The sequence below is a fragment of the Rhinoderma darwinii genome, chromosome 1, assembly GCF_050947455.1.
Source record: "Rhinoderma darwinii isolate aRhiDar2 chromosome 1, aRhiDar2.hap1, whole genome shotgun sequence".
NCBI lineage: Eukaryota > Metazoa > Chordata > Amphibia > Anura > Rhinodermatidae > Rhinoderma > Rhinoderma darwinii.
In genome coordinates, this window is record NC_134687.1 from 523,193,152 (window position 1) to 523,220,427 (window position 27,276).

General features: G+C 39.7%; 1 protein-coding gene across 2 annotated transcripts in view; it reads right to left on the reverse strand.

The window, feature by feature from the left end:
• The window catches only part of FER (FER tyrosine kinase), a 391,744-nt gene that overhangs the window by 167,707 nt on the left and 196,761 nt on the right, over nt 1–27,276 (reverse strand). For both annotated transcript variants that reach the window (XM_075836781.1, XM_075836789.1), the window contains exon 14: nt 19,246–19,368. In XM_075836781.1, coding sequence (XP_075692896.1) covers nt 19,246–19,368 — 123 coding nt within the window. The remainder of the gene's footprint in view (nt 1–19,245; nt 19,369–27,276) is intronic.

Genomic DNA, 27,276 nt, shown 5'->3' on the forward strand with positions numbered 1-27,276 from the left:
GTTACTTTCTTCTATCTGGCCTACATAAGCAGAAGTAAAATCATTATTACAGCTTAAAGTGTACCAATAGTTTCATTAAATCTAAATAAATCCAAAATTTTGTTTTAAGAACATATCTTTATAAAGTTTTCTAATATAGAACTTCAAATCGAACTGCTCTTTTTAAAAAAAAATAATTTTTTATTGATAACATTGGACATACAACGTACAGTTGCATTTTCACAGTATATATACCATGTATCATTTAAGTTACTTTTCGTGGTTTACAATACAAATGAAAAAACGGGTATATTTAAGCCCTTAGAACGACATATCATGTGGTTCATGCATGTTAATAAAAAAAGACAGACAAAAACCATCAGACATAAAATTAAAAACAACAAAGGCCCCTGCTCCTCTTTACACAGCCATAGAGTACACAATGCTAAAATTAAGGTTTCTTACAGTCAGCCATCACTAGGATGAGCTCACTGCACACAATAAAAAAAGTTCCCATTGAACTCCGTAATAACGGAGTCTTAAAGGGGTTATCCGAAAAGTTAAAATGGATGGCCTATCCTCAGGATAGGCCATCAACATCTGATCGATGGGGGGTCTGACTTTTGGCACCCTCACCAATCAGCTATTTGAATGGGCCGCGGTGCTCCCTTTCATTTAATTTACTGTTTTGTACTGTAATATGCCGTCACAGCGGTGGATCACAATAGGACAGCTTTCTCCCATTCTCGAAATGCCACCGATTGATTAAACACGAACTATCCTGAGGATAGGCCATCAATTTTATATCTACGGATTACCCCTTTAACCCCTTAATGACCAAGCAATTTTTTATGTTTTTCCATCGTCTCATTCAAATAGCTATAACTTTTTTTTTTTTGCGACGACATAGCTGCATAAGGTCTTGTTTTTTTGCGGGACAAGTTGTAATTTTTAATAGCACCATTGGGGTGCATAGAATTTATTGATTAGCTTTTATAAACTTTTTTTGGGGGGGGGGGGGGGGGAATAGCAAAAAAACTGCAATTTCCCCACACTTTTTTGCGTCCTAACTTAACGCCGTTTACCGTGTGGTATAATTAACATAACTTTATTCAGCGGGTTTGTTGCAAATGCAACGATACCAAATACATATAGATTTTGTATGTTTTACTACTTTTACACAGTGAAAACACTTTTTTTTTCAAAATTATTTGTTTTTGTGTCTCCATATTTGAAGAGCCATGACTTTTTTATTTTTTCGCCGATGCAATTGTATGAGGGCTTTTTTTTGCGGGACGACTTGCAGTTTTTATCGGTACCATTTTGGAGTAAATGCGACTTTTTGATCACTTTTGACCACATGTTTTTTTAAGGCAGGATTCAAAGAAAACAGCAATTTTTGCATTGTTTTTTATTTGATTTTTTATGACGTACATCGTGCAGGTTAAATGATGTAATAGCTTTATAGTTGGGGTCGTTACGGACGTGGCAATACCAAGTATGTGTAACTTTTTTTAGTTTTTTAATAATAAAGCAGTTTGTAAGGGGAAAAAGTGGGTTTTTCATTTTTTTCTTTTACACTTTTTATGAAACTTTTTCTTTTTACTAGCCCCACTAGGGGATTTCACTATGCGATCCTACGATCAAATTTGCAATACACTGCAATACTTCTGTATTGCAGTGTATTATGCTTGTCCGTGTAAAACGGACAGGCATCTGCTAGGCCATGCCTCTGGCATGACCTAGCAGGCATTTACTACAGGCAGACCTGGGGGCCTTTATTAGGCCCCCGGCTGCCATCAGAGACACAGACACTCGGCGATCTTATCGCCAGGTGTCAGTGGCATGAGAGGGAGCTCCCTCCCTCTCTCAGAAACCAGATGCAGCGTTCGTTATTGATTATCTGAAGGGTTAAACGGGTGAGATCGATACTGATATCGATCTCACCCGTTCCAGCAGGGATGCCCCCAGCCCTCAGTTACCTCTGGTAGCTGAGAGCAGAGAGATTTAACGGCCCCTTGCTCTGTTTACTTATTCCGATGCAGCGCCGTAAAAAGGCTATTGCATCGGAATAAAGCCCATTAGTGGCCGCCGTAAAAACACTATGGGGCGGTCACTAACGGGTTAAGCCAGATTATCTATGGCTCTGTGAAAGTAAACACAAATTGATGACACCTCTGACGCAGTTTAACATCTAGGAACAAATCCCTAGGCACGTCAAAATCCAACTGATAAAACCAATGACAAAAATCTCATGTCTATGACCAACAGAAGTGGGGAGTTAGGATGTAGCCAGTTATACTTTATGGTTTATAGTCACCTTTCATACTAGACTTTGGGTGACCATGAGACCATATGAAGAGACTGCGTGTAGCTAAATATTTTATTTTCTATATTTAATGATAACAACAGGATAAGATCCATTTAGTGACAACAGGAAATCCTTTCCCAAACATTTCAATGGAATGGTTGTCCTTCTTTCTTCTGATCTGGTTGAGTTATTGGCATAAAATAAAGATTTCACTTGGACCATGTATATGGCTGTCTGAAATGAGCCTTAGGACCGCAAATTAAATTGTGTGCATTGAAAAAGACTTTAACTTACAACTTTTATCTCCAGAAAACCTAACTATACCCCTCTTTACAGCCAAGATGGAGCTTATCCAAAATTTTAGCAATTAGGTCCCTTTAATGATAAAAATGGTACTAATGCCATGGACACACTTAGGAATAAGTATTTTTAGAGAGGAAATGACCAGAAATCAATCACATGTAAACATTTTTTTCCTCGTTAAGCATTTAGCATTTTGGCAGCCTTCAGAAATGGACAGCACGGCAATTTCCTTTCATATAATTAAACACAAATCAAATTACTGTAGATGTTAGTAAGTGCAAGAATTTTATTGCTGATAACTGTTATTTTCTATCAGGCAGAGGTTTGCTGAGAGATTACTTAATTGCGCACATCTCCCCAACTCACTCATATGCATATATTTAGAGGGAGCACGAGATTATTCGCCACGTGATCAACTTTGTCAAAGCACTTTCAATCTCAAAGCCTTATTGACAAGCGCATGCAAATTAGCCTATCTTGTTAGAAGCAGATTCACAAGTTTTCCGTAATTGAACTCATGTTTGAGAGAAAAATGCAAATGTGTCATATAATCAAAAAAGTTCTGAAAGTATATATCATTTTGAAAAGGGATTTTCATTTTGATAGTAATAATTTCAGTGTGCCACAGGAATGGAAAGTTCAGCTATATTAAAAGCAAAATGAAAAATACATACATATGTGTATATTGCATACGTCTGTTTCTGTGTAGGAGATTAACTGAACTCAGAAATGGCCAAGTAGAAAACACATGAGAAAATATAGACAGACAGAAGGAGTGCCTGACCGATACATATTTTTTTGCAAGGATTGATCCCTTAGTAATTCTCAAGCTAATATACTTGAATTCATATACATGCTTATCATAGCAGATATCAGATGCTGAGGGTTATTGAACACTGGTCTAATGGGAAAGCCAAAGGTAAATGAATAGGAGGAAAGTCAACTTTTTGGAGATTTCAAAACTTTCCTTGTTTATGTTTGGTTTTATTCCAATTCACTCTAAAAACTTTTAGTCTCAAAGTATTATATTAAAAAATGTTGCACACCAGTTAATACAAAGGAAAAATGGACAAAACCATATTAGGCCTAGTTCACATCTGCGTTGGCGGCTCCATTAGGGGCAACCGTTAGATCCTGCCAAGAATACTGGAAAGAATAGCACAGCATGCAGCGCTATAGTTTCCGGTATAACGACGGACACCGTAACGGAAAACCGACAGAACCCATTAAAGTGAATAGGTCCGCAACCATGGATAGCTAACCCACACACTAGCCATTAATTCTTAGTCTTCTTTTCTGCTAGCCTACGAATTGCTTTCATTGCTAAGGGCTACCGAAGTGTCTCTTGGTGATCTTAATTCTCCGCTGGGACTTTATTCTGGACTGCATTTCTCTTCTGATTTACGTTTTCCTCTTTATTGAAAAGATGTAGATTTATTTTTTTCTAGGAATAACTGTCAAACTACGTCAGTGCATATCTCTGTGCCTTTGTGTAATAACTGACCTCTTGTACTTTGGTACAAAGGAAACACCTGATACATGCTGGCTGTATTGTATACTCTGTGTACCTTTATTTGTTGAGGTCTTAATAAAATTCACCTTTAAAAAAAACAACAACTGTTCAATAGTTTACATCGGCCGTCGGTGGTGGTCGTCGTGCAACGGCACTAGCACTTCCAGGTTTTCCATTGTTCTGCTCCTCTGACGGAGCAGAAAAATGGAAAGCCGAAGGATGACATGAACTCAGCCTTAGCCCTTGCAGGGGAAAGTATGCTGAAATAGACCTTCTGCGAGACAGACCACTTTAGAAGGGAACTAAGCCCAGAATACTAAATTGCCTTACACTAATAATATAATGCAATTCACAAGATGACATTAGGAGGCATAAACTCAAATGGTTAGTCCTGTACACCACTATTATTTGTTTGCAAATATCAGTTGGATTTGGGAGAGTCTCGATATAGTGGCTTTCACCCCATTATCACAATTTTACCATGCCAGTTAGGTACTCAGTATTAAGGACCTTATTGACAGGCACTATATTAAACTCTTCAAGTTGCAGAAAACTTGAGCACTAGTGGTTTTTCCCACAATTAACATTTATCACCTATTAACAGGATAGTTGATAAATGTATGATGGCTGGGGGCCCCATCGCTGGGTCCCCCACAGATCACTAGAACGGGAGCCCGAGTCCCCTGTTCTTCCTCACTGCAAGACCACAGTGAGGAGCGCTCAGAAATTTCTTCAGTCCCGATCCCATTTAAAGGAGCAGAACGACGCATTCTCGACCGCTGATCTATTCAAGCTCGGAACCCCCTCTAGTGATTAGTGGGTGTCCCAGTGATTATACATTTATCACCTATCTTGTGTATAGGAGATAAATGTTAATCTTTAGAATCTTGAGACCCAAGACCAGACAAAATAAATAAATAAATAAATAGAGACCCCTATATTTCCCACCTCACACACAAACACTACACACATTATACAAACACCAGACAGACTAACTTATCCCTATTGAAAACACATGCACGCTCGGCCGGATGATCATTTGGCCGACAGCTAACTCAAGTGTTTGGCCAGCCTTACGGTCCTCCTCCTCTGTGGTGGCTGTGTTCAGGACCTTCACATCGGTTGGATTTGCTACAGAATACTCTTTAGAAAATCTGACCAAGATTCCGCAGAGAGTTCCAGCAGAAATTATGCACTAAATCGTGTTCGACTTAGTTAAGATCTTCGTCCAGATTTGCTGCTGTGGAAATGAGGGGGAAAAAAAAAAAAAAAGACCATATGACTTCCCCTGGGGTTCCCATTAGCTGGTTTCCTTCCGTTAAGCCAGCCTCCTTCTCCCATGTGACATTACCCTAAGAGGTCAGCTCAACGGAGACTAGCCAATGGGAACAGGGACGCGTTACTACAGGAGTGGCAAGGGAGGGGAGTATGGTATATTAGTAATTTTGAAGTTGAAAACATTATTTTCTGTAGCTGTGATTTTTGCTGCTGAAATGCAGTTATTTAGCAAAAAAAGAAAAAACGCGCAACATTTGCCATTAAACTCAATGGGGAAACCCGCAACAAATGCAATACCATTCCACAGCATAAATAGACATTTAAAAATCTGCAGAACAGGTCAATTTCTGCATGGAAATTTCTGCAGTGTGTGGTTGAGATTTGTTAAAGAGGCTCTGTCACCAGATTTTGCAGCCCCTATCTGCTATTGCAGCAGATCGGCGCTGCAATGTAGATTACAGTAACGTTTTTGTTTTTAAAAAACGAGCATTTTTGGCCAAGTTATGACCATTTTTGTAGTTATGCAAATGAGGCTTGCAAAAGTCCAAGTGGGTGTGTTTAAAAGTAAAAGTCCAAGTGGGCGTGTATTATGTGCGTACATCGGGGCGTTTTTAATACTTTTACTAGCTGGGCGCTCTGATGAGAAGTATCATCCACTTCTCTTCAGAACGCCCAGCTTCTGGCAGTGCAGATCTGTGACGTCACTCACAGGTCCTGCATCGTGTCGGACACATCGGCACCAGAGGCTTCAGTTGATTCTGCAGCAGCATCGGCGTTAGCAGGTAAGTCGATATAGCTACTTACCTGCAAACGCCGATGCTGAAGCAGAATCATCTGTAGCCTCTGGTGCCGATGTGTCCCCGCTCGTCTGACACGATGCAGGACCTGTGAGTGACGACACAGCGTGATCTCTCGAGAACACGCTGTGTCTGCACTGCCAGAAGCTGGGCGTTCTGAAGAGAAGTGGATGATACTTCTCATCAGAATGGCCAGCAAGTAAAAGTATTAAAAACGCCCCGATGTACACACATAATACACGCCCACTTGGACTTTTACTTTTAAACACACCCACTTGGACTTTTGCAAGCCTCATTTGCATAACTACAAAAATGGTCATAACTTGCCCAAAAATGCTTGTTTTTTAAAAATAAAAACGTTACTGTAATCTACATTGCAGCGCCGATCTGCTGCAATAGCAGATAGGGGCTGCAAAATCTGGTGACAGAGCCTCTTTAAATTGCATCCACTTTTATACTACTGTAATACTACGTCGATTTTCCACTCTGGATGCAAAATCTGCAGCAATTACACTGTGTGTGAACATGGCAGGTCTAAGGCCTCTTTCACATGGCAATATTTTGCATCAGTATTTGTAAGCCAAAACTAAAAGTGAAACAAACATAAAAGCTATAATGGAAAGATTTCCCCGAAAATCCACCGGAGAATTGCGGCCCCATTCATTCCTATGGGGCCATGCACACGACCGTGGCTTCACGGTCCGTGCATGGCCCCAGAGCCGGGACCGCATAAAGAATGGACATGTCTTATTACGGCCGTGTTCTGCGGTCCGGGCTCATTGAAAATAATGGCCGCGGCCATGTGCACGGGCCGTGACTTGCGGGCGGCTCGCGGCTGTCACTCCGTGGTCGGCCGACCCGAAAATCACGGCCGTGCACATGGCTACGGTCGTGTGCATGAGGCTTAACTGTTTAGTGAGTGCTGGGATTGGTGATGTCTATACAAACTGCCCGGCAACCTCCAAGGTTCTAATAGATCTCTGAATAGCATTCACAGAACGCAGCTTGTATTTAGGCTTACTGTTCCTTTAAGATTGAGTATACCAAGCACATATAATACAACCTCATGTCCTCAAAACAAGCCAGTTACTAGTGCATCTAACTGCTTTATAGTTATCAAATCATCAATGCACACCATTTGTCATAAAAACTAGACTTTCAGGCATCATTTGTCACAACATGCTGATCTACTGATAGCCGTGATGGAGAACAAGACGCACATAACTACTGAAGCAGTTCTATCAAGGAAATGACAAATGATCTAGTGACAAAGTTTCTCTCCGCAAATAACTGGTGCACTTGATGTTTATACAACGTGAATATTGCCTAGACAAATACACAAACATATAATCAAATCATATTCTGCTACAGAAACAATAAATACAGAAAGACTTCTGGACTTCTAGATAACGCGTAAGAGGCAAACAATGCATGGCACATGCTTCCATCAAATAAATGACACAATACAAATGATCAAATGCAACATGAAAATGAATACATACAAATAAATAATACATACAAATAAATTACGTAAAGTTGCCAAAAAAAAAAAAAGAAAGAGAAAAAAAGAAAGAAAGAGGAGTCCATGTTTTGATATATGAGGCTCAAAGTCTTCACCATAGGTTTCCGTTTGCATCAGGATTGATTTCACTGGTGACTGATCCGGTGCAAATGGTTTCAATTTGTCTCAGTTGTGTAAGGGCTCTGTCGTTTTGACGTAAGCAATACCGTAGTCGACTGCGCTATTCATTCCGTCAAAACAACGGAAACCCTTGCACAACTGAGACAAACAGAAACCGTTTGAACTGGATCCGTCACCATTAAAATCAATGGTGTTTCAAATGGAAACTGTTTGTTTCAGTCAGGGCTCTGTTCTGACAGAAAGCTCCGACGGAACACCAAAACGGAGCCCTGACGCAAAAAAAAGGTCATTATTTTGCATAAAATATGTTTTATTGCCCCTACATTACATAAAAACAACTAATATGTATAGATTTTTTATGTACACGACCGGAATAACCTGAAGAATTAATTTAACAGGTCATTTAGCATGAAACGTGAACGGGATAAAAAATAAAACAAGAAAAACGAATACTATTTCTCCCACATAAAACCAGGCCTCATACAGCCAAGTCAATGAAAAAATAAAAAAAAGTTATGGATGCTGAAAGGCAGAGAGGCCAAAACGGAAAAATTTTGCTGGTTATTAAAGGGGTTTTCCCGAGTTAAAACGTGTATGTTTTAATGCTTTTAACTTATGAATGTAAATACATTTGTAATGTACTTAGTTTGCAAATTGGCCCCATTTCCAGATGCTGCCGTGGGGCACATGACTGGTGACATCATTCTCTGGCCGCTGTGTTTAGCATCAATTTTCTTCCAGGTATACAGTACGACACGTCACTAGTGACGTGCCGTGTATGGGCTGTTCTGTTAAACAGCCAGTAACGATAAGGCACCTGGGGCGGATGGGCTACCAGTTGAAATTTATAAAAAATACTCTGAGGTGCTCCTGCCCAAATTACTAGAAGTGTTTCATTATTCTCTGAACTATGGTTCTTTGCCGGCGTCCAGGCAAGAAGCCATTATTGTAGTCTTGCCGAAACCCGGGAAAGACCCTCAATTAGATGATTCCTATCGACCGATTTCATGATTAACAACTGACGTCAAGATTCTGGCAAAGGCATTAGCTCTGCAGTTGAATGATGTTATCTCTACCATTATACACCCGGATCAGACCGGTTTTATGCCTGCTAGGTCGACAGCCATGAATTTGAGACGTTTATTTTTAAATCTTCAGCTGAGGGCAGACAATGTAGGTGAAAGAGCTATTTTTTCTTTGGTGCACCTTGGAGGCTATGGGTTTTGGACCAACTTTTTTAGCATGGATCAAGGTCCTGTATTCTTGCCCTACAGCCAGAATACAGGCAAACGGAGGATTGTCTGCCAGGTTTGCTCTTGAAAGAGGGACTAGACAGGGATGCCCATTATCGCTCCTCCTGTTTGCCGTGGCAGTAGAGCCCCTGGCAGCGCGCATACTTGTGTCAGACGATATTAAAGTTTTTTTGTATGGCTCTGTGCAAGCAAAGGTAGCGCTTTATGCCGATGATATGCTTCTATACCTGGGGGATGTAGGCAGCTCTCTGGCAGAAACAATATCCCTAATTGAGAAATTTGGGGCATTGTCTGGGTTTAAAATAAACTGGGATAAATCTCATCTGCTTCCTGTGGATCCAAATGTGCTCTACACCAGGGGTACACGGGGTACCTGTGTCGAACATTTTAAATATTTAGGGATAAAGATTTCGACCAATCCTTCTGAATATGTTGCTCTCAATTTGCAACCCCTTCTGGTCAAATTCAAAATTAAAATAACGGCCTGGTGTAAACTATATCTGACAGTTGTGGGTAGGGTTAACCTTATTAAGATGATCCTAATGCCTCAATTATTGTATATTTTACATATCTCCCCCGTATGGATTCCATTACCTGACTTTTATTATATTAACACACTTTTTAGGGACCTAATATGGCGGAAGGGTCGTCCAAGACTTAAATTAGAAATTCTACAACGTGCAAAGCATGATGGTGGTTTGGCCCTACCCAAACCTTGGATATATTTTCTTGCCTCCCAATGTCAGCACTTTAAGGGGTGGGGGGAAACTATACCAAAGGGATCCAATGGCTCGATCCTACAGGTACAGTTCGGACCATCTGTTTTACTCTCAGTTTTGGAGGTGGGACACTATAAGTTGGTGGGTAGGAATATGCCCACATATACACTAATGCGTAAAGTATGGGATAAGGTTCGAGCCATTAGAGATATAGGGGTCTGCACAACTTTTACACCTTTATGGGGGAATAAGGCACTTCCAGAGCTCCTCTCTCTTGAAGGATTTGAAGGTTGGAAAGCAAGAGGCATCTTTTATGTCTCACAGTTGCTCCAGGAGGATATATTTAAAACTTATCAACAGATACAAGAGGAGTTTGAATTACCTTGAAACTCCCTCTACCAATATTTACAGATAAGACATGCTTTTGATGCCCAGAAGACGACTGTGGATTTGGTAATACACACAGATGGGGTGTTGTCTGTTTTACATAATGGGAGTGTTACATCGGGGGTTATTTCACATATCTACCAGTTGTTGTTTAGTAAATTTTTGGATAAATACCCCCTGATGGCTTCTAGAAAATGGGAAAGAGATATGGGTCCAATCTCTGAAGAACAATGGATAGATATTATGGAAGCTGTTCCGAATATCTCTCTTAGTGAGGCTGGGCGCCTCTCCCAACTATATATTATCCATAGAGTATATAGGACTCCTAAATTTATTTTTCATATTGGGGTACGGAGTGATTTGAAATGTCCCAGATGCGCAGAAGAGGGGGTTGATCATATGCATATGTTGTGGTCCTGCCCACAGGTAACCACGTATTGGACGGATGTACTGAAGGTGATTCAGGATGCCTATGGACCTATGCTGCAGGGGACTCCTTTGGAGTGTGTTTTGGGGTGTATTAGGAACACCCCGTCCTATATTCTAGAGCGGGTAGCTATTGCAAGGCTGCTATATATAGCTAGAAAACTAATTGCACTACATTGGATACAAGGCGCCCCGCCGACTAGGAGTGAATTTATTTCTAAAGCGAATAAAATGATCATATTGGAAAAGGCTGTCTACGCAAAGCGTAGAAAGCTTAAAAATTTGAATCTATATGGGGACCATGGGTAGGTGTAATGGAACTTGTATTATAAAATATATTCAGGGACTGTATTATTGTTAATCTCTACACGGTATTGAGATTATATATATAGTTTTGGGATAAGGAGAAGGGGGGAACTAGAGAGGATTATATACTTGCCCTACTTCTGTTTTGTATTGTATATGCTTGTAGATAATTAAATTACCTGATATTGGATATATGATTCTTCCCATGTATCTTGTATTGGTGTTTAATGCACTTGATATCTGGAACAAGTTTTACCTCATATACTATGTAATTTGGTATTTTGTGATGGTGCCAGGCGGGACGGGTAGGGAAAGGATTTGTTTAATGTGTCTTGTAATATATAATTTTGAAACTTTAATAAAAATTATCCGATTTAAAAAAAAGCCAGTAACGTGAATGCACGGTCCCCGCTGTTCTAGAGACAAACAGAAACCACTTCCATTTCCGAGAACAGAAACAAAGCGGCTGAGCGCTCACACGAGCGCTTCGGACGCTTCATTTTAGCGATTAGTGGGGGTCTCCGTGCTCGGACCCCCACCAATCAAAACGTCTGACATGTCACTACCCTTTAAAGTCTTGGTTGAACATCTCTTTACACGTTTTCCTGTGTTATCCAATCATATTCAATACTGAAGTATCACCTGAACCAGATCTGCCGGTGGTTCAATAATATGTCTGAATTCAAGAACTGCCCTTCTTTTTACTTAGTCCATTCTAAGAGACGTGCGCTATGCCGTCTTAACAACCAGGGACGCTTTTTCTTTCTTTGTAAAATAAGCACTAATAAAGGTTACAAGTTAAAAAAACTGAAAAATATAAATGCTAATTGGTAAATAAGGTACTAGTTACCAAAAGTCAGAATGTAAATTGTTGGAGGACACAAAAGTAATGTACATTGTAATATTTTCTGCTATAAAAATAAAACGTAATCATCATTAAAAAGCAAAGCTGCTTCTGCATCTGCTATATAGCAGTATTACGAAGTTAAAATTCTGTCGGATATAAAGGATATCTTTCATTCTGTAGATTCTGGCAATGAAAAGCACAGTTTAAATAATAACAATGTGGCCCTTTAAACCGTTAGTGACCGCCCCATAGCGTTTTTAAGGCGGCCACTAACTGTTTTTATTCCGATGCAGTAGCCTTTTTACTGTGCTGCATCGGAATAAATAAACAGAGCAGGGAGCCGTTAAATCTCCCTGCTCTAACGGTTGAGATCGATAGCGATCGCCGCATCTGGGTGGTTTTGGAGAGAGGGAGGGAGCTCCCTCTCTCACCCCACTGGCACCCTTGCATGTGATCACAGGTTTTCGGTGTCTTCTATGGCAGCCGGGGGGCCTAATAAAGGCCCCCAGGTCTGCCCTAGTTAATGCCTGCTAGGACATGCCAGAGGCATGGCCTAGCAGATGCCTGTCCGTTTTACACGGACAGGCTGTAATACTCTGCAATCCAGAAGTATTGCAGTGTATTATAATAGTGATCGGACAATCGCATAGTGAAAAAAAAGTTTAATTAAGTTAATAAAAAACTAATAATTAAAAATCCACTTTTTCCCGTTACAAACTGCTTTATTATTAAGTAAAAAAGTTAAACATATTTGGTATCACCGCGTCTGTAACGACCCCAACTATAAAGTTATTACATTATTTAACCCGCTCGGTGAACGCCGTAAAAAGTAAAAATAAAAAACAAATGCAAAAATTGCTGTTTTCTATGAATCCTGCTTTAAAAAAAATTTGATAAAAAGTGATCAAAAAGTCGCATGTACTCCAAAATTGTACCAATAAAAACTACAAGTCGTCCCGCAAAAAAAAAAAAAAAAGCCCTCATACAGCTGCAACGGCGGAAAAATAAAAAAAAGTCATGGTTCTTCAAATATGGAGACACAAAAACAAATAATTTTGAAAAAAATTAGTTTTTACTGTGTAAAAGTAGTAAAACATACAAAATCCATATAAATTAGGTATCGTTGCAATCGTAACAACCCGCTAAATAAAGTTATTGTGTTATTTAGACTACATGGTAAACGGCGTAAATTTAGGACGCAAAAAAGTGTGGCAAAATTGCGTTTGTTTTTCTATTACCCCCCAAAAAACAGTTAATCAATAAATTATATGTACCCCAAAGCGGTTCTATTGAAAAACACAACTTGTCCCGCAAAAAACAAGACCTTATACAGCTAGGTCGACACAAAAATAAAAAAGTTATAGCTCTTGGAATACGACGATGGAAAAACGAAAAAAAAATAGCTTGGTCATTAATGTTTAAAATAGGCTGGTCATTAAAGGGTTACTTCACTTTGGCTCCTTGTACAGGCTGGCAATTACTTTCAACCTGTCCTTTACATAATTCTTCACAAACTGTGATCTCCTGCAACTGATATTAAAAATAAATGTCAGGGCAAATGTGAAAGCTACAAATTGTGGAATTAGCAATTTCTTTAAAGGGTAAGAAAATGCTCTTGTGCAGGTAAGTAAAATTCCAACAAAAGGATAATACAGATATATCCGTGATCTCCCCTCTAAGGCTCAATAGGAAGGTCTCCTCCTAGATACAATAGGAACGTCCTTTTTAACATGCCGCAAATAAGTTAGATTTACGTGACTAACATGCATTTGTTCTCCTTTCAAACAAAAGAACCTGCTCACACTATTAATTTTAACTTCACATACGCACCCTGTCGGATATGTACAGAAATGCCTACAGTGTAAGCACGGTACATTGGATACAGTACGGCAGTGAGTCTCCCTATGGCCCCTCCCATAGCCCTGACGTGGAGGGAATGGGAAGGACCTTTGCACTGTTCACAGTGCTACTCATCAGGCCAATCATCCCCATTAATTCTACACTGGGGAAGCCAGTTAGCCGACCTTCAGGATTGGCCACTACTGACGAGCCCCCTGTCTGTGGGAGAGGCTTGCTAAATGTGCCGAGCCTCACGATAGGCTGATACATTACAAGAGGGATGGACACTCCACCTTATAGCTTGGAGCGTTCTGCCGCCAACCGCGGCTAGCAAACTGGTCCCACGTTAGACATGATATGATGTCTCTTATGCAATGTACGCTTTAGAAAATCTAAATCTGCAGGCCCCTGAAGAATTACGGCAGATATTATTGATAGTAATGAAACTCGTAGGGCATGCAACATAGTGACTGGTACGAGGTATCAGCCCTTATTAGGGCTTACTAGCTTACAGCTGAACCAGCAAATGTACATTTGATAACACACAAATATAGCACAGCTATTTAGAGCACGTATTAGAACAGCCATCTAGGACTGTTGTGAAAACACAGGTGTTCAGCTTCAAAGTCTGGATGCAGTATACAGGGAACGTGTCCTGACTGCACGGACAAGGTAAAAACAAATATACCAACGGGGTAACTACCCCCGTTGATAATAGAGCCTATACAGGTTCAACTCAAGTCCGGATAATAGTAGAATTATAACAAAATAATAAATAAAAATAATAAAGTAAAATAATAAAATAAGAAACAAAAACTATCAATAAACCCAAAAAAACATATATCTATATAAAAAACATAAAAAAAAGTAAAAAACTAGACATCATAACAACATCCGGACCAGAGAAATAATAGACATACCTTGAGTATATACCTCGTTCAATAACCAAGTTACTGAGTTGTCAGTGGCAATGTAAGTGCAATAGCACTAGGAATAAATATCATAATCTGCATTGTCTATTAACACATGCAGATATAATTCATGAATCAAATATAGCAACATCGCTACCTGAAAACATTCTATATCCCTATAGATTTGAATCAGTAAGAAATTAAATATAATCTAGGGAAAACAAACAAGAAATTGAAATAAAACAGTGAATTCTAGATCTATTCAATTTTGATTTAAAATAAAAAAAATGTAACTACAATACCAGGATGTTCTTTATTGAAAAAGTTTTAGAATTATTTTGGCCAAGCTAAGTTAAAACTTAGTTTTTAAAAGGGGAGAAAATTAGAAATGTGTCATGGAAATGATGCACTTTTAGGACTAAGAAACATGGAAATAATAGTCATATTTCAAAAGCTTATGGTGCATAAACCTGACATCAGTTAAAATTATTAACTTCATAAGGGGGTTATCCGGGACCAAAAATTGTATAGCAATAATATATTTATGTGAAACGAAGTAACTTACTAATATACTTTAATGTAAAATTCTGTACTAAATGGTGCAGTTCAAACCTCGTGAATTGTTCCCGGAAGTGCTGGAGCTTTTCTAATAATGATGACACTACAACACGTCCCCATGAGACTGAGGGCTTGCTTCATATGCTGTTCGTGAACATGACCACAAGGGGCTGTCACATTGCCTATTGCTTGAGCCCCGAGCAGAGCATCAGCTAGCACTTTGCTCGGGACTCCAGCACTGCTCCCGGCGTCCATATTTGGTCAAGTCAGGGGTTTCCTATCGCTGGAATTCCCGAGCAGAACATAAGCTGATGCCCACGTCACTGTCCATATATGGACAATGACGTCGGCAGCAGTACTGCAGTCCCTGAGCAAAGCATCAGCTGATGCTCTGCTTGGGAACTGCAGTGATAGAAAACCCCTGAAGTCACTGACCATATATGGACAGTGACGTTGGGAGCAGGGCTGGAGTCAACAGGCAGAGTATCAGCTGATGCTCTGCTAAGGGACTCCAGTACTGCTGCCGACGTCATTGTCCATATATGGACAGTGACATGGGCAGAAATGCTGGAGTCCCCAGGCAGAGCATCAGCTGATGCTCTGCTAAGGGACTCCAGTACTGCTGCCGACATCACTGTCCATATATGGACAGTGACGTCAGCAGCAGTACTGTAGTCCCAGAGCAGAGCATCAGCGGGACAGTGACGTTGGCTGTAGTTCCCCGCCAGAGCATCAGCTTATGCTCTTCTCGGGAAATCCAGCGATAGGAGACCCCTGAATTGACCAAATATGGACATCGGGAGCAGGGCTAGAGTCCCGAGCAAAGCGCTAGCTGACGCTCTGCTCGGGACTCAAGCAATAGGCAATCTGACAGCCCATTGCGGTCAGGTTTACAAACAGCACATGAAGCAAGCCCTCAGTCGCGTGGGGCCGTGTCGTAGCGTCATTTTTAGATAAGCCCCAGCACTTCCGGGAACAATCCACGAGGTTTGAACTGCACCATTTAGTACAGAATTTTAAAATTAAAGCATATTAGCAAGTTACTTCGTTTCACATAATTATATTATTGCAATGCAATTATTGGCCCCCATATAACCCCTTTAAGGAAACAGCCTGTTTTCGCCTAATGGACCAGGCCATTTTTTTTAAAATCTGACACGTGTCACTTTATGTGATAATAACTTGGTAAAAATTTGGTAAATACATTCTGTGTTTATTTGTGAAAAATACCAAACTTTACAGAAAATTTTCAGAAATTATCATTTTTCTAAATGTATGTACTTGTAAAACAGATAGTAATACCACACAAAATAGTTACTAGTTCACATATCCCATATGTCTACTTTATGTTGGCATTGTTTTTTGAACATTCTTTTCTTTTTCCAGGACATTAAAAGGCTTAGAACTTGAGCAGCAATTTCTCACATTTTCAAGAAAATTTCAAAAGGCTATTTTTTCAGGGACCAGTTCAGTTCTGAAGTGGCTTTGAGGGCCTTATAGATTAGAAAGTCCCTATAAAACACCCCATTTTAAAAACTGCACCCCTCAAAGTATTCAAAACCGCATTTAGAAAGTTTCTTAACCCTTTTGGTGTTTCACAGGAATTAAAGAAAAATAGGGGTGAAATTTACAAATGTCATTTTTTTTTTTTTTCCAAAATTCATTTGTAATAAAGAAAATTCTGTAACACAAAGTTTTACCCAAGAAATGCAACTCAATACTTATTGCCCAGATTCTGCAGTTTTTAGAAATATCCCACATGTGGCCCTAGTGTGCTAATGGACTGAAACACAGGCCTCAGAAGCAAAGGAGCACCTAGTGGATTTTTTCAGGGACCAGTTCAGTTCTGAAGTGGCTTCGAGGGCCTTATATATTAGAAACCCCCTATAAATCACCCCATTTTAAAAACTGCACCCCTCAAAGTATTCAAAACCGCATTTAGAAAGTTTCTTAACCCTTTTGGTGTTTCACAGGAATTAAAGCAAAGTGGAGGTGAAATTTACAAGTTTTTTTTTCAGAAAATCTGATTTAATCCATTTTTTTCTGTAACGCAGAAAGTTTTACCAGAGAAACACGACTCCATATTTATTGCCAAGATTCTTCAGTTTTTAAAACTATCCCACATGTGGCCCTAGTGTGCTAATGTACTGAAACACAGGCCTCAGAAGCAAAAAAGGACCTAGAGGATTTTGGGGCCTTTTTTTTATTAGAATATATTTTAGGCACCATGTCTGGTTTAAAGAGGTTTCGTGGTGCCAAAACAGTGGAAACCCCCACCGAAAAGACACCATTTGGCAAACTACACCCCTCAAGAAATTTATCAAGGGGTAAAGTGAGCATTTTAACCCCACAATTTTTTTTTTGCCGAATGTAGTGGAATTAAGATGTAAAAATTAAAATCCACATTTTTTCCAATAAAATGTAGAAATCTTCAATATTTAGGCATAAAGGAGAAAAAGTACCCTAACATTTGAAAAGCAATTTCTTCCGATTAAGGCAATACTCCATATGTGGTAATAAACTGCGGTTTGGACCCACGGTAGGGTTCAGAAGGGAAGAAACACCATTTGGCTTTTGGAGCTCAAGTTTTGCTGGAATGGTTTTCAGGCGCCATGTTACATTTGCAAAGCTCCTGCGGGACCAAATCAGTAGAAACCACCCTGAAGTGACACTATTTGGTAAACTACACCCCTCAAAGGAATTTATCGAGGGGTATTGTGAGCATTTTGACCCCACCGTTTTTTTTTATTTTTTGAATTTAGTGGAATTATGCTGTGAAATTCCACTAAATGTAAATAATGATCAGCATCCTCACGATCACAATGTTTCAATGCTAATCGCTACAAACCAATAACATCGCTACCAATCGCGGCATCTAAGGGGTTAATCGCAGGGATCAGAGCTAGCTCCGTTCCCTGCCGTTACAGCACGGTGTCAGCTGTAACATAGAGCTGACACCCGCGGCTGATGTTGCAGGCTCAGCTTCTGAGCCTGCACCATCTTCCTTTTGCGTCCGGAAGCCTTTTAGGCCCCACATCCAGGCGGGACCTAGCAGGCTTCCAAACTTGGTAGACAGGAGGCCATTGTTAGGCCTCTCGTTTGCCAGAGCAATCATCAGAACCCCGCGATTGAATTGCAGGGTTCCGATCAGCTAGGAAACACTAGCCCGCATCAGCAACACAACGTACCAGTATGTTCTGTTGCGTAAAGTACCAAACGACAACAACGTAGTAGTACGTTGGATTTTGTTAAGGGGTTAAAGGGAAACTAAACGTTCAAACTTCAGACATGCCATAGTAACACGTCAGGTGTTTTGATTGGTGGGGGTCCGAGCACTGAGACCCCCACCGATCGCTAAAACGAAGTGGCAGAAGTGCTCGTTTGAGCGGTCAGCCGCTTAGTTTCGGTTCGGCTTTTTCTGGAAAGCCGATGTAGCGGAGTACGGGCTCATAGACTTTCTATTGAGTCCGTACACCGCTACATTGATTTACGGAAAATGCCGAATAGAAACGAAGTGGCTGAACGCTCACACGAGCCCTTCTGCTACTTCGTTTTAGTGGAAGTCTCAGTGCTCGGACACCAACCAATCAAAACTTGTGACATGTCATTATGACATGTCAGGAGTTTGTTGAACGTTTAGTTACACTTTAAAGGTGTTTTCCTATATGAAGCATTTATGGCACATCCACAGAATATACCATAAATGACTGTTAGATGTGGGCCCCAGCTCTGGGACCCAAACCTGTCTGAAGATTGGGGGTCCCGTGACCACCGTTTACAGATGCAAAGTGGACGACCAGCTGCACTGGCTGCAATGAATAGGTGGCCCAGAAAGAGCAGAGCATACATGTCATTAATCGGGATTATAAGCAGTGCCTAAATTTCATAAATATGGTGCACATCACTTCTTGTATTTCTCTTTGCACATTACGCCTCTGTTTTGGTGCATTTTAATCTACGAGCATTCAAAGTGAAAGATTTATCAAAACTAGCGCAAAGGGACAAACTGTAGACTTTGTCAAAATCAACCAATTAAATTGCTGCTTTAAATTCCTCTACAAACAAGGGGATCTGGAATCGGATTAATTCATATCGGCAACTGCTCCCCTTTTCTTTCTGTGAATCAGTTTTGATAAGTCAAGGTTTATGACACTACATAGGGAAATATATTCATACCTTAACAACAGGATTCAACAGAACCACTCCAGATTTCTTAGTTATAACTTGCTTTGTAGTATAATGATGTTCTATAAGCTGTGGGATTGTTGGAAAGCCGGTTCCTTCAAACCTATATAAATTCTGTTTAAAGGGAGAAAAAAAACAAAAAAAACAAGATTACAATTTAACAATAGGAGAAAAACTATTTTAACATACGTATGCTTAAAACTCCTATCTAACAATGGTTGTACTTCTAGTATTTCTCCTTCGGGGCCCTGTTGTGCCCTGTAACATATTGCCATTTGAGATGTACAGTCCCAGAAAAAAAACTATCACACATTATTCACGGAGTGAACCCGCTCCATACGATGCCGGTTTCGGCTGTTTGTTACAGCCGACACTTCAGAGCAATGAGCGGCTCGATCCTGCTAGTTTAACTCGTTAAATGCTACGGTCAATAGCGACAGCAGCATTTAAATCGTTAGAAAGAGGGGGGCGACCCCCTTTAACAGCTCATCTCTATTTTTTGGTCACCTAATCTCCCACAAAAAATGAAATAAAAAGTGATCAAACCGTCGCATGTACACCAAAATGGTATTATTAAAAACTACAGCTTATAACGCAAAAAATAAGCCCTCATTACACTTAATGGATGGAAAAATAAAAAAGTTACGGCTCTCGGAATTTGGCGACAAAATAAATTTTCTTTTTTACACTTAGGTTTTTACGTGTAAAAGTAGTAAAATATAGAAAAAACTATATGTTAACATGTTGTTTTAATTGAACAGTGAATTCCGTAATTTTTTTAATTTTCTACCCCACAAATATTTTTTTTCCCGTTTCCTAGTACATTATATGGCAAAATAAATGGTGCTACGAAAAACTAAAACTCGTCCCGCAAAAATCAAGCCCTCATAGTACTATATCGACGGAAAAATAAAGACGTTATGGCTTTTGGAAGGTGGGGAGGAAAACACGAAAATGAAACTCTGAAAAAGGGCTGCGGCGGGAAGGGGTTAAAAAATGCAGTGAAAATGTTTGTGGTGAAATGATGCTTCCCGAGTTTTGATTAAAATCATTTGTATTGAATTTCAACATTCAGAAACAAACTGAATGAAAACTGTAGAATATTGTCAGTAATATAATAATTGAAGACTTAAAGAAATGTTATGGGCAAAACTAAAACATTATGTTTTGCCCCAAATAGTGGCACCCAAATTCTGCTCTGTGACAATATAGGGCTACCTTCTACTTCATTCAGTAAAAGCAGTCATTAAGGGCAGCACACGCGGTAAGGACTTCAGGTGCCTCGCCAAATAAAGCTGGGTTCACAGCTGCGTTCGACTTATCGTTATTCTGCTCCGTCAGAGGAGCAGAACAACGGAAATACTGGAAGTGGCAATTCCGTTGCATGACCGGAATTTTTGGCCAGATCTGCAAAGGAGGCCTCCAACGCAGATGTGAATGAGAACTTTGGACAGATTTAGATTAAAAAAAGTTGTATTTTGGGTGGGCGCCTCAAAAGAGTTTTCACTGTACATTTATTTTATTTTTTTATTCTAAAGGCCAACCTAATATTTAACACAAAGTATTCCTCAACTCTTTAGTGTGTTATTTTTAATAGTCTAACTTTTAAGGAAAGTAAAAACCGCCAATAAGCCTTTTCACGGTGGTCACGAACGGGCTTTAATCTGAAGCATACCTGAGGGGGTAGCTGAGCGCTGGGAGCAGACCTGCTCGAGTGGGCAGGATAAATCAACATCGATCCTGCCTGTTTAACCCCTCAGATGCAGCGGTAAATAGCGACCGCCACATCTGAGTGGTTTTAGAGAGAGGAGGCTCACTCTCTCACTCCACCAGTACACCCGCAATGGGATTGCGGTGTGCCGATGTATTGTATGGCAGTCTAACAAAGGACCCTGATTCTTCCACTAGTGAATTCCTCTTAGAAGTATTGCAGTGTATTATAAAAGCGTAGAGAAGTCCACCAGTGGGACTAAAAAAAAAAATAAGTAAAAAAAAAAGTTTGATAAAGTTAAAGTGTAGGTAAACGTTTGACAAACTTTTGACATGTCATAGTGACATGTCAGAAGTTTGGATTAGTGGGGGTCTGAGCACTGAGACCCCCACCAATTGCTAGAACGAAGAAGCTGAAGTGCTCGTGTGAGCGCTCAGCCGCTTCGTGTCTATTCGGCTTTTTCCGGAAATAAATATATCGGTGTACGGACCCAATACAAAGTCTATGAGCCCGTACTCCGATACATCGGCTTTCTGGAAAAAGCTGAACAGACAAGAAGGGGCTGAGCGCTCACATGAGCGCTTCATCTGCTTTGTTCTAGCGATTGGTGGGGGTCTTAGTGATCGGCCCCCCACCAATCCAAAGTTCTGACATGTCACTATGACATGGCAATAGTTTGTCAAACGTTTAGCTACACTTTAATAAAAAATAAATAAAACATATGGCGACACGTAATTTTGAAAAAATAGCTTTTTTACTGTGTAAAAGTAATAAAACAAAGAAAACGACATAAATTTGGTATCGTCGCAATCATAACGACCCGCTGAATAAAGTTATTATGTTATTTATACCATACGGTAAACGGTGTAAATTTAGGACACAAAAAATAGTGGCAAAATGTATGGATTTTTTTTTCTATCCCCCCCCCCCTAAAACAGTTAATAAAAGTTAATCAATAAATTATATGTACCCCAAAATGGTGCTACTAAAAACTACTTGTCCCGCAAAAGACAAGTCTTTATACAGCTATGTTGATGCAAAGATAAAAAAAAGTTATAGCTCTTTGAATGCAATAATGGAAAAAACTTAAACAATAGCTTGGTTATTAAGGCCTAAAATAGGCGGGTCACTCAGGGGTTAACAAGAACCCTATCCTGTAGAAAATGCTGGCCTATCTGCAAGCAGCATGCAGTACATGAGGGAAAGCTTGGTAACACAGTATCATTTTTATTTCTGTACGATATAGGATACTGTTATAAAGCTGCAATTTAACGAATTCCTGTGTGCTAATAAGCAAGTCCAGCTTGTACCTGCTAGAAACCTTACCCCGTCCTACAGAGTGATTGACAGACTTCTCTGTAACAGTGCGGTAATGTCTCTAGCTCAGGAATAAGCCACAAGACGACATTGCTCATTAGAATACATGGAGTGTACACCACAGCATGGCATTACATATGAATAGTGCAAAATCCATAATCCTGCGGTATGAGAACATCTATACTTAGCCTCTATAGACTGCTAAAGTAATGTAAATCTCTGCATGCACACCTGAAAGGAAGATGTTGACATTTTATATACCCATGGTCGTCATCACCATTAAAACTCAGTGGTAGAATTCTTCTCATTGACGAAAACAAAGTGCTAGACATTTCTCAAGGATATTTTTATTTTTTTTAATCAAATTCTAATTTAAAGCGACTTATTACTTGCGGTATCAATTTTTTTATTATTACTTTGCAGGCATCAGCTCTTTTCTACAGACACAAATGCAACAATGCCTCTGGTCATAAGATCGATGCAAAACAAGTAAAAAAAACAAATAAATAAATAAATAAAAAAATGGCAGACCCCATTAAATTTATGAATTTACTTTTCTCAAGCACACAAAAAACCCCAATAATAATACCTTGGTATAGTACCAGACTCTGCTGTCAAACTGGTACAGAAGGACATTTTGAAAGTAATACACCAGGAAATGGGGAAGGGGTATAGTCTCTGGGATTCAAAGAACATAAAGACTCTGTAGTAAGAATAACACAGTAATATTACTTGCCCCCCATTCTACTTAATGGGTGACCATATAACGCACCGTCGCATTAAGTTCGTTAGTGCAGGAGCCGCTCTTTGAAGCAACTCTTCACTTTGACTAATGAGCTCACCCTTAATAGGACATAGTGACCGTAGTTGACTAAATGGAACAACCCCTTTAAGTATATTTATATCCCAAAATGAGGATTCCATGAGAAACTCACATTACCCTTGCCCCTCTAGTCCACACGCATTATGAAATAATATGGTTTGGGAACTGCCAAGCCTCCTTGCCTGAAGATTAAAAGGACACTCCAGCCAAAACTAAACTTTCCCATGTGTACCCTTATGGTATTCCATGTGTCAGTTTCTCACCTGCTGCTTCTATCTCTATATATCAGACTGGGATGGTTGCTTAGCAGCAGTGTGAATCAGGCTCAGTGACACGCTTTCTCTACTTGAGTCTATGGAGATCTATGTGTCACCCATCACAGGCTTCAGCATTTCCTGTACCGCACTAGTTTTGCACAGGGGGGACAGAATCGTCTATCATCAGCTACCACTGATACTTAGACAGGTTCCTGTCACACAGGTATAATGTAGAAGAATATAGTGCAGCCTCCCGGTCTGTATACTTTTGGTTTCTTAGCAAAGCAAGGAGGAAGAGAAAGCTGAGGAAATCTAAGAATCAAGATGGAGGCTTTTTTAAAGCACAGACAAGGCAGCAGTTCAAAAAGTAAGTACAGTATATATAAAAGTAGTGTAGAGTGGTATACAGTCAGGTGGGAAATGCAGACATGGAAAGTTGGGCTCCCACTAGAGCTCTTACTTAATGTCAACTTGGCTTTCAGTTAAAGACTTGAGTAATCCATGACAGACCAGCTCGCTAATATGGGCTGATTGACGAGCCCAATAAAATTGTTTTGTCTGGACTCGTATTCTACCCTATATGAATGTTGCATAAGATAAAGAGGAAGATGTTGAGCTTGCGGTACATAATTTTCTATTTTTATGTAGCATTGGGTAGAATTATAGACCTGACAAATCTGCTTTAAAAGTAAATGGATTTTTTTACTCATTTAAAATAAAAATATATACACAAAAATACTTTTTACAGAATTATGGGGGCAGCCATCTTGCTCTAAGCTGTTGACAGAAATTTCAGAGATTGAGCTGTCCCCCTTATAACCTAATGTCAATTGCCTATTGTTTCAATGTAAAACATTTATTTTTTAAGCAGCACCCAAACGTGCAAGCATAAATTTGGTGCACCAGTTCTGGACACGTGAGATGGATCTGAAAGGGAATTCAAATGGCATCAGGGGGCGCCATAACAAGTATGTAATAGCAATATCCACACACAGGAGAATAATTGTTGTTTTTTTTTAAATGATTTAAATGAAAAAATATTTTGCATGATCTATGATTTAAATTAACTATTTAATCATGGAACAATAAACACAATCAAGCAATACCCCTACTTGGCAAGGTTTATTAACCCCCTATGCCCTTAAGGAACAGCCAGTTTTAACTCCCCGCATTCCAAGAGCCATAACTTTTTATGTGAGGGTTTATCGTTTGCGGGAGGAGTTGTAGTTTCTAATGGCACCATTTAAAGTACCATATAATGTACTGGGAAACGGAAAAAATTATTTGCGGGTTGAAATTGGGAAAAACTGCGATTCCTACATTGTTTTTTTGGTTTCCGTTTTTACAGCTTTCCCCGTACGGTAAAAACATCAACGTAACTTTATTCTGCGGCTCAATATGATTACGGTGATACCAAATTTATATAAATTATAACTTTTTTTTTTTTTTTTTTTTTAACGTTTTTGCCATACCTTTTTTTTTTTCCGTGGATTGAGCGGTGTGAGGGCTTATTTTTTGCGGGACAAACTGTAGCTTTTATTAGGAAGTACAACGTTTTGATCACTTATATTTTTTTTGCGAGGTAAATTAACCAAAAAAAACACGATTTTGGCAGTTGAATTATTATTATTTTTTTTACTGTATTGACTGTGCGAGTTAAATAATGGTATAATGTAATAGTTCAGACTTTTACGGACGCAGCGATACCAATTTTGTTTCTTTTTTACATTACTTTGGACGAAAAATGGGAAGATTTTTTGAACTTTTAATACCGTATTTTTTTTTACACTACTAATAACTTTATTAAACTTTTTTTGACACCATTTATTAGTCCCCCTAGGGGACTTGAGTCAGTGATCGTTAGATCAGTGGAACAATATACTGCAATACTAATGTATTGCAGTAAATCGTCATTTTCACAGGCTTCTGTTAAGCCGTGCCAGAGACTTGGCTTAATAGAGGCAGTCAAAAGGCAGACCTTGGGGCCTTCATTAGGCCCCCGGGCTGCCATGACAACTACCGGAGCCCCCCTATCGCAGTGTGGGGGCGCCGATGAGCCGTTGGTGGGGGCCGCCCCCCTCTTTTCAACGCTTCAGATGTCGCAGTCTTGATTGACCACAGCATTTGAGGGGTTAAACGGCCAGGGACAGTGTGATCGCTGTTCCCGGCTGTTAGTCTGGCCTGTCAGCTGTACAACACAGCTGACACCCGCAGGGTATGGAGGGCGCTCAGCCTGTACTTGATAATACATGTATATGATAATGCGTCAAGAGGTTAAGGAATGGCCTATTTTGGCCTTGTAGACACAGCCTATTTTTTTAAAATCTGACATGTATTACTTTATGTGGTAATAACTTTGGAATGCATAATTTTTTGAATGTCCCTTTATTTTATTAGGACGTTACAAGGCTTAATTTAAACAGCAATTTCTTATAATTCAAGAAAATTTCCAGAAACGCAACTCAATATTTCCCAGATTCTGGAGTTTTTAGAAATATCCCACATGTGGCCCTAGTGTGCTAATGGACTGTAACACAGGCCTAAGAAGCAAAAGAACACCTAGTGGATTTGGGGGACTCCTTTTTATTACAATATATTTTAGGCACCATGTCAGGTTTGAAGAGGTCTTGTGGTGCCAAAACAGTGGAAACCCCCTAAAAGTGACCCCATTTTGAAAACTACACCCCCTCGTGGAATTTATCTAGGGGTACAGTTAGCATTTTGACCTCACAGTCTTTTTTCTGAATTTATTGGAATTAGTCTTAGATAATGAAAACCAAAATTTTTTCTGAAAAAAAAAACATATAAATGTTACATTTTACAAAGAATAAAGAAGATCAAGCACACCAACATTTCGCCCGATTACGGCAATACCCTATATGTGGTAATAAACTTTGGACCCACGGCAGGGTTCAGAAGGGAAGGAGCGTAGATTTTGCTGGAATGGTTTTCGGGTGCCATGTTGCCTTTGCAAAGTCCTGAAGGGACATTTTGGAAACTATACCCCTTAAGGAATTTATCTAGGGGTATAGTGAGCATTTTGACCCAACATAATTTTTGCTGAATATATTGGAATTAAGAACAACATTTTTTCCGAAAAAACATACAAATTTTTAATTTTTATTTTTTATATTCTCTTTTTCATAAAACGTCCCTAACTATTCCTAGCCAGCTATCCCTATCTACCTTTATAATTATACCTAACAAATCCCTAATAATCTAATCCTGTATATTTTCCCTAAAATTTCCCTATCTAATCTATCTATCTCTCTATTCTGTCCCTCTCTCTCTCTATTACTTATTTATTTAAAAAAAAAGCTCACATAATCTAATGGAAGCAGGAAAGGGAGATTTGGGGTACTGGGCAGCAGTGGAGGAGTTAATTGGGGTATGTGGCAGCTGGTCTTTTACTGGGCACAACGTTACATGTCCAATCTCCTCACTTTCACTTTAAGTGAAGAGGAGATCAGACGCTGTAATAATGTTTACAGCCCAGTTCTGTTGTCAAGGAGCTGTGATTGGTCAGTATGATGTGACTGACCAATCACAGCGATTGCAAGCAGGGGACCGCTGTGATTTGTCCCCTGCCATCTTACGGTGCCGATCAACTGTCAAACAGTTGATGGCACAGTTCTGTCACCTTGTCCTTTGATAGGGTGAAAGTTGTTAGCTAGGACGCACCAGTACGTCTCGGTGCCATTAAGCACTGCAATACAGGACGTACTGGTGCGTTAAGGGGTCAATGTTTGACAGAATGGAACCTTATAAGGCCCTTATCAGGGCGGACTTAATTTCCTGGAGAGAAAAAGGTTAATCATTTCAGAAAACCTCCTTAAATCTGAGCTCCACCTGTAAATAATCCATATCGAAGACATCGGAGGCAGAGAATGCGTTAAGGAAAAAAAACGTATGCA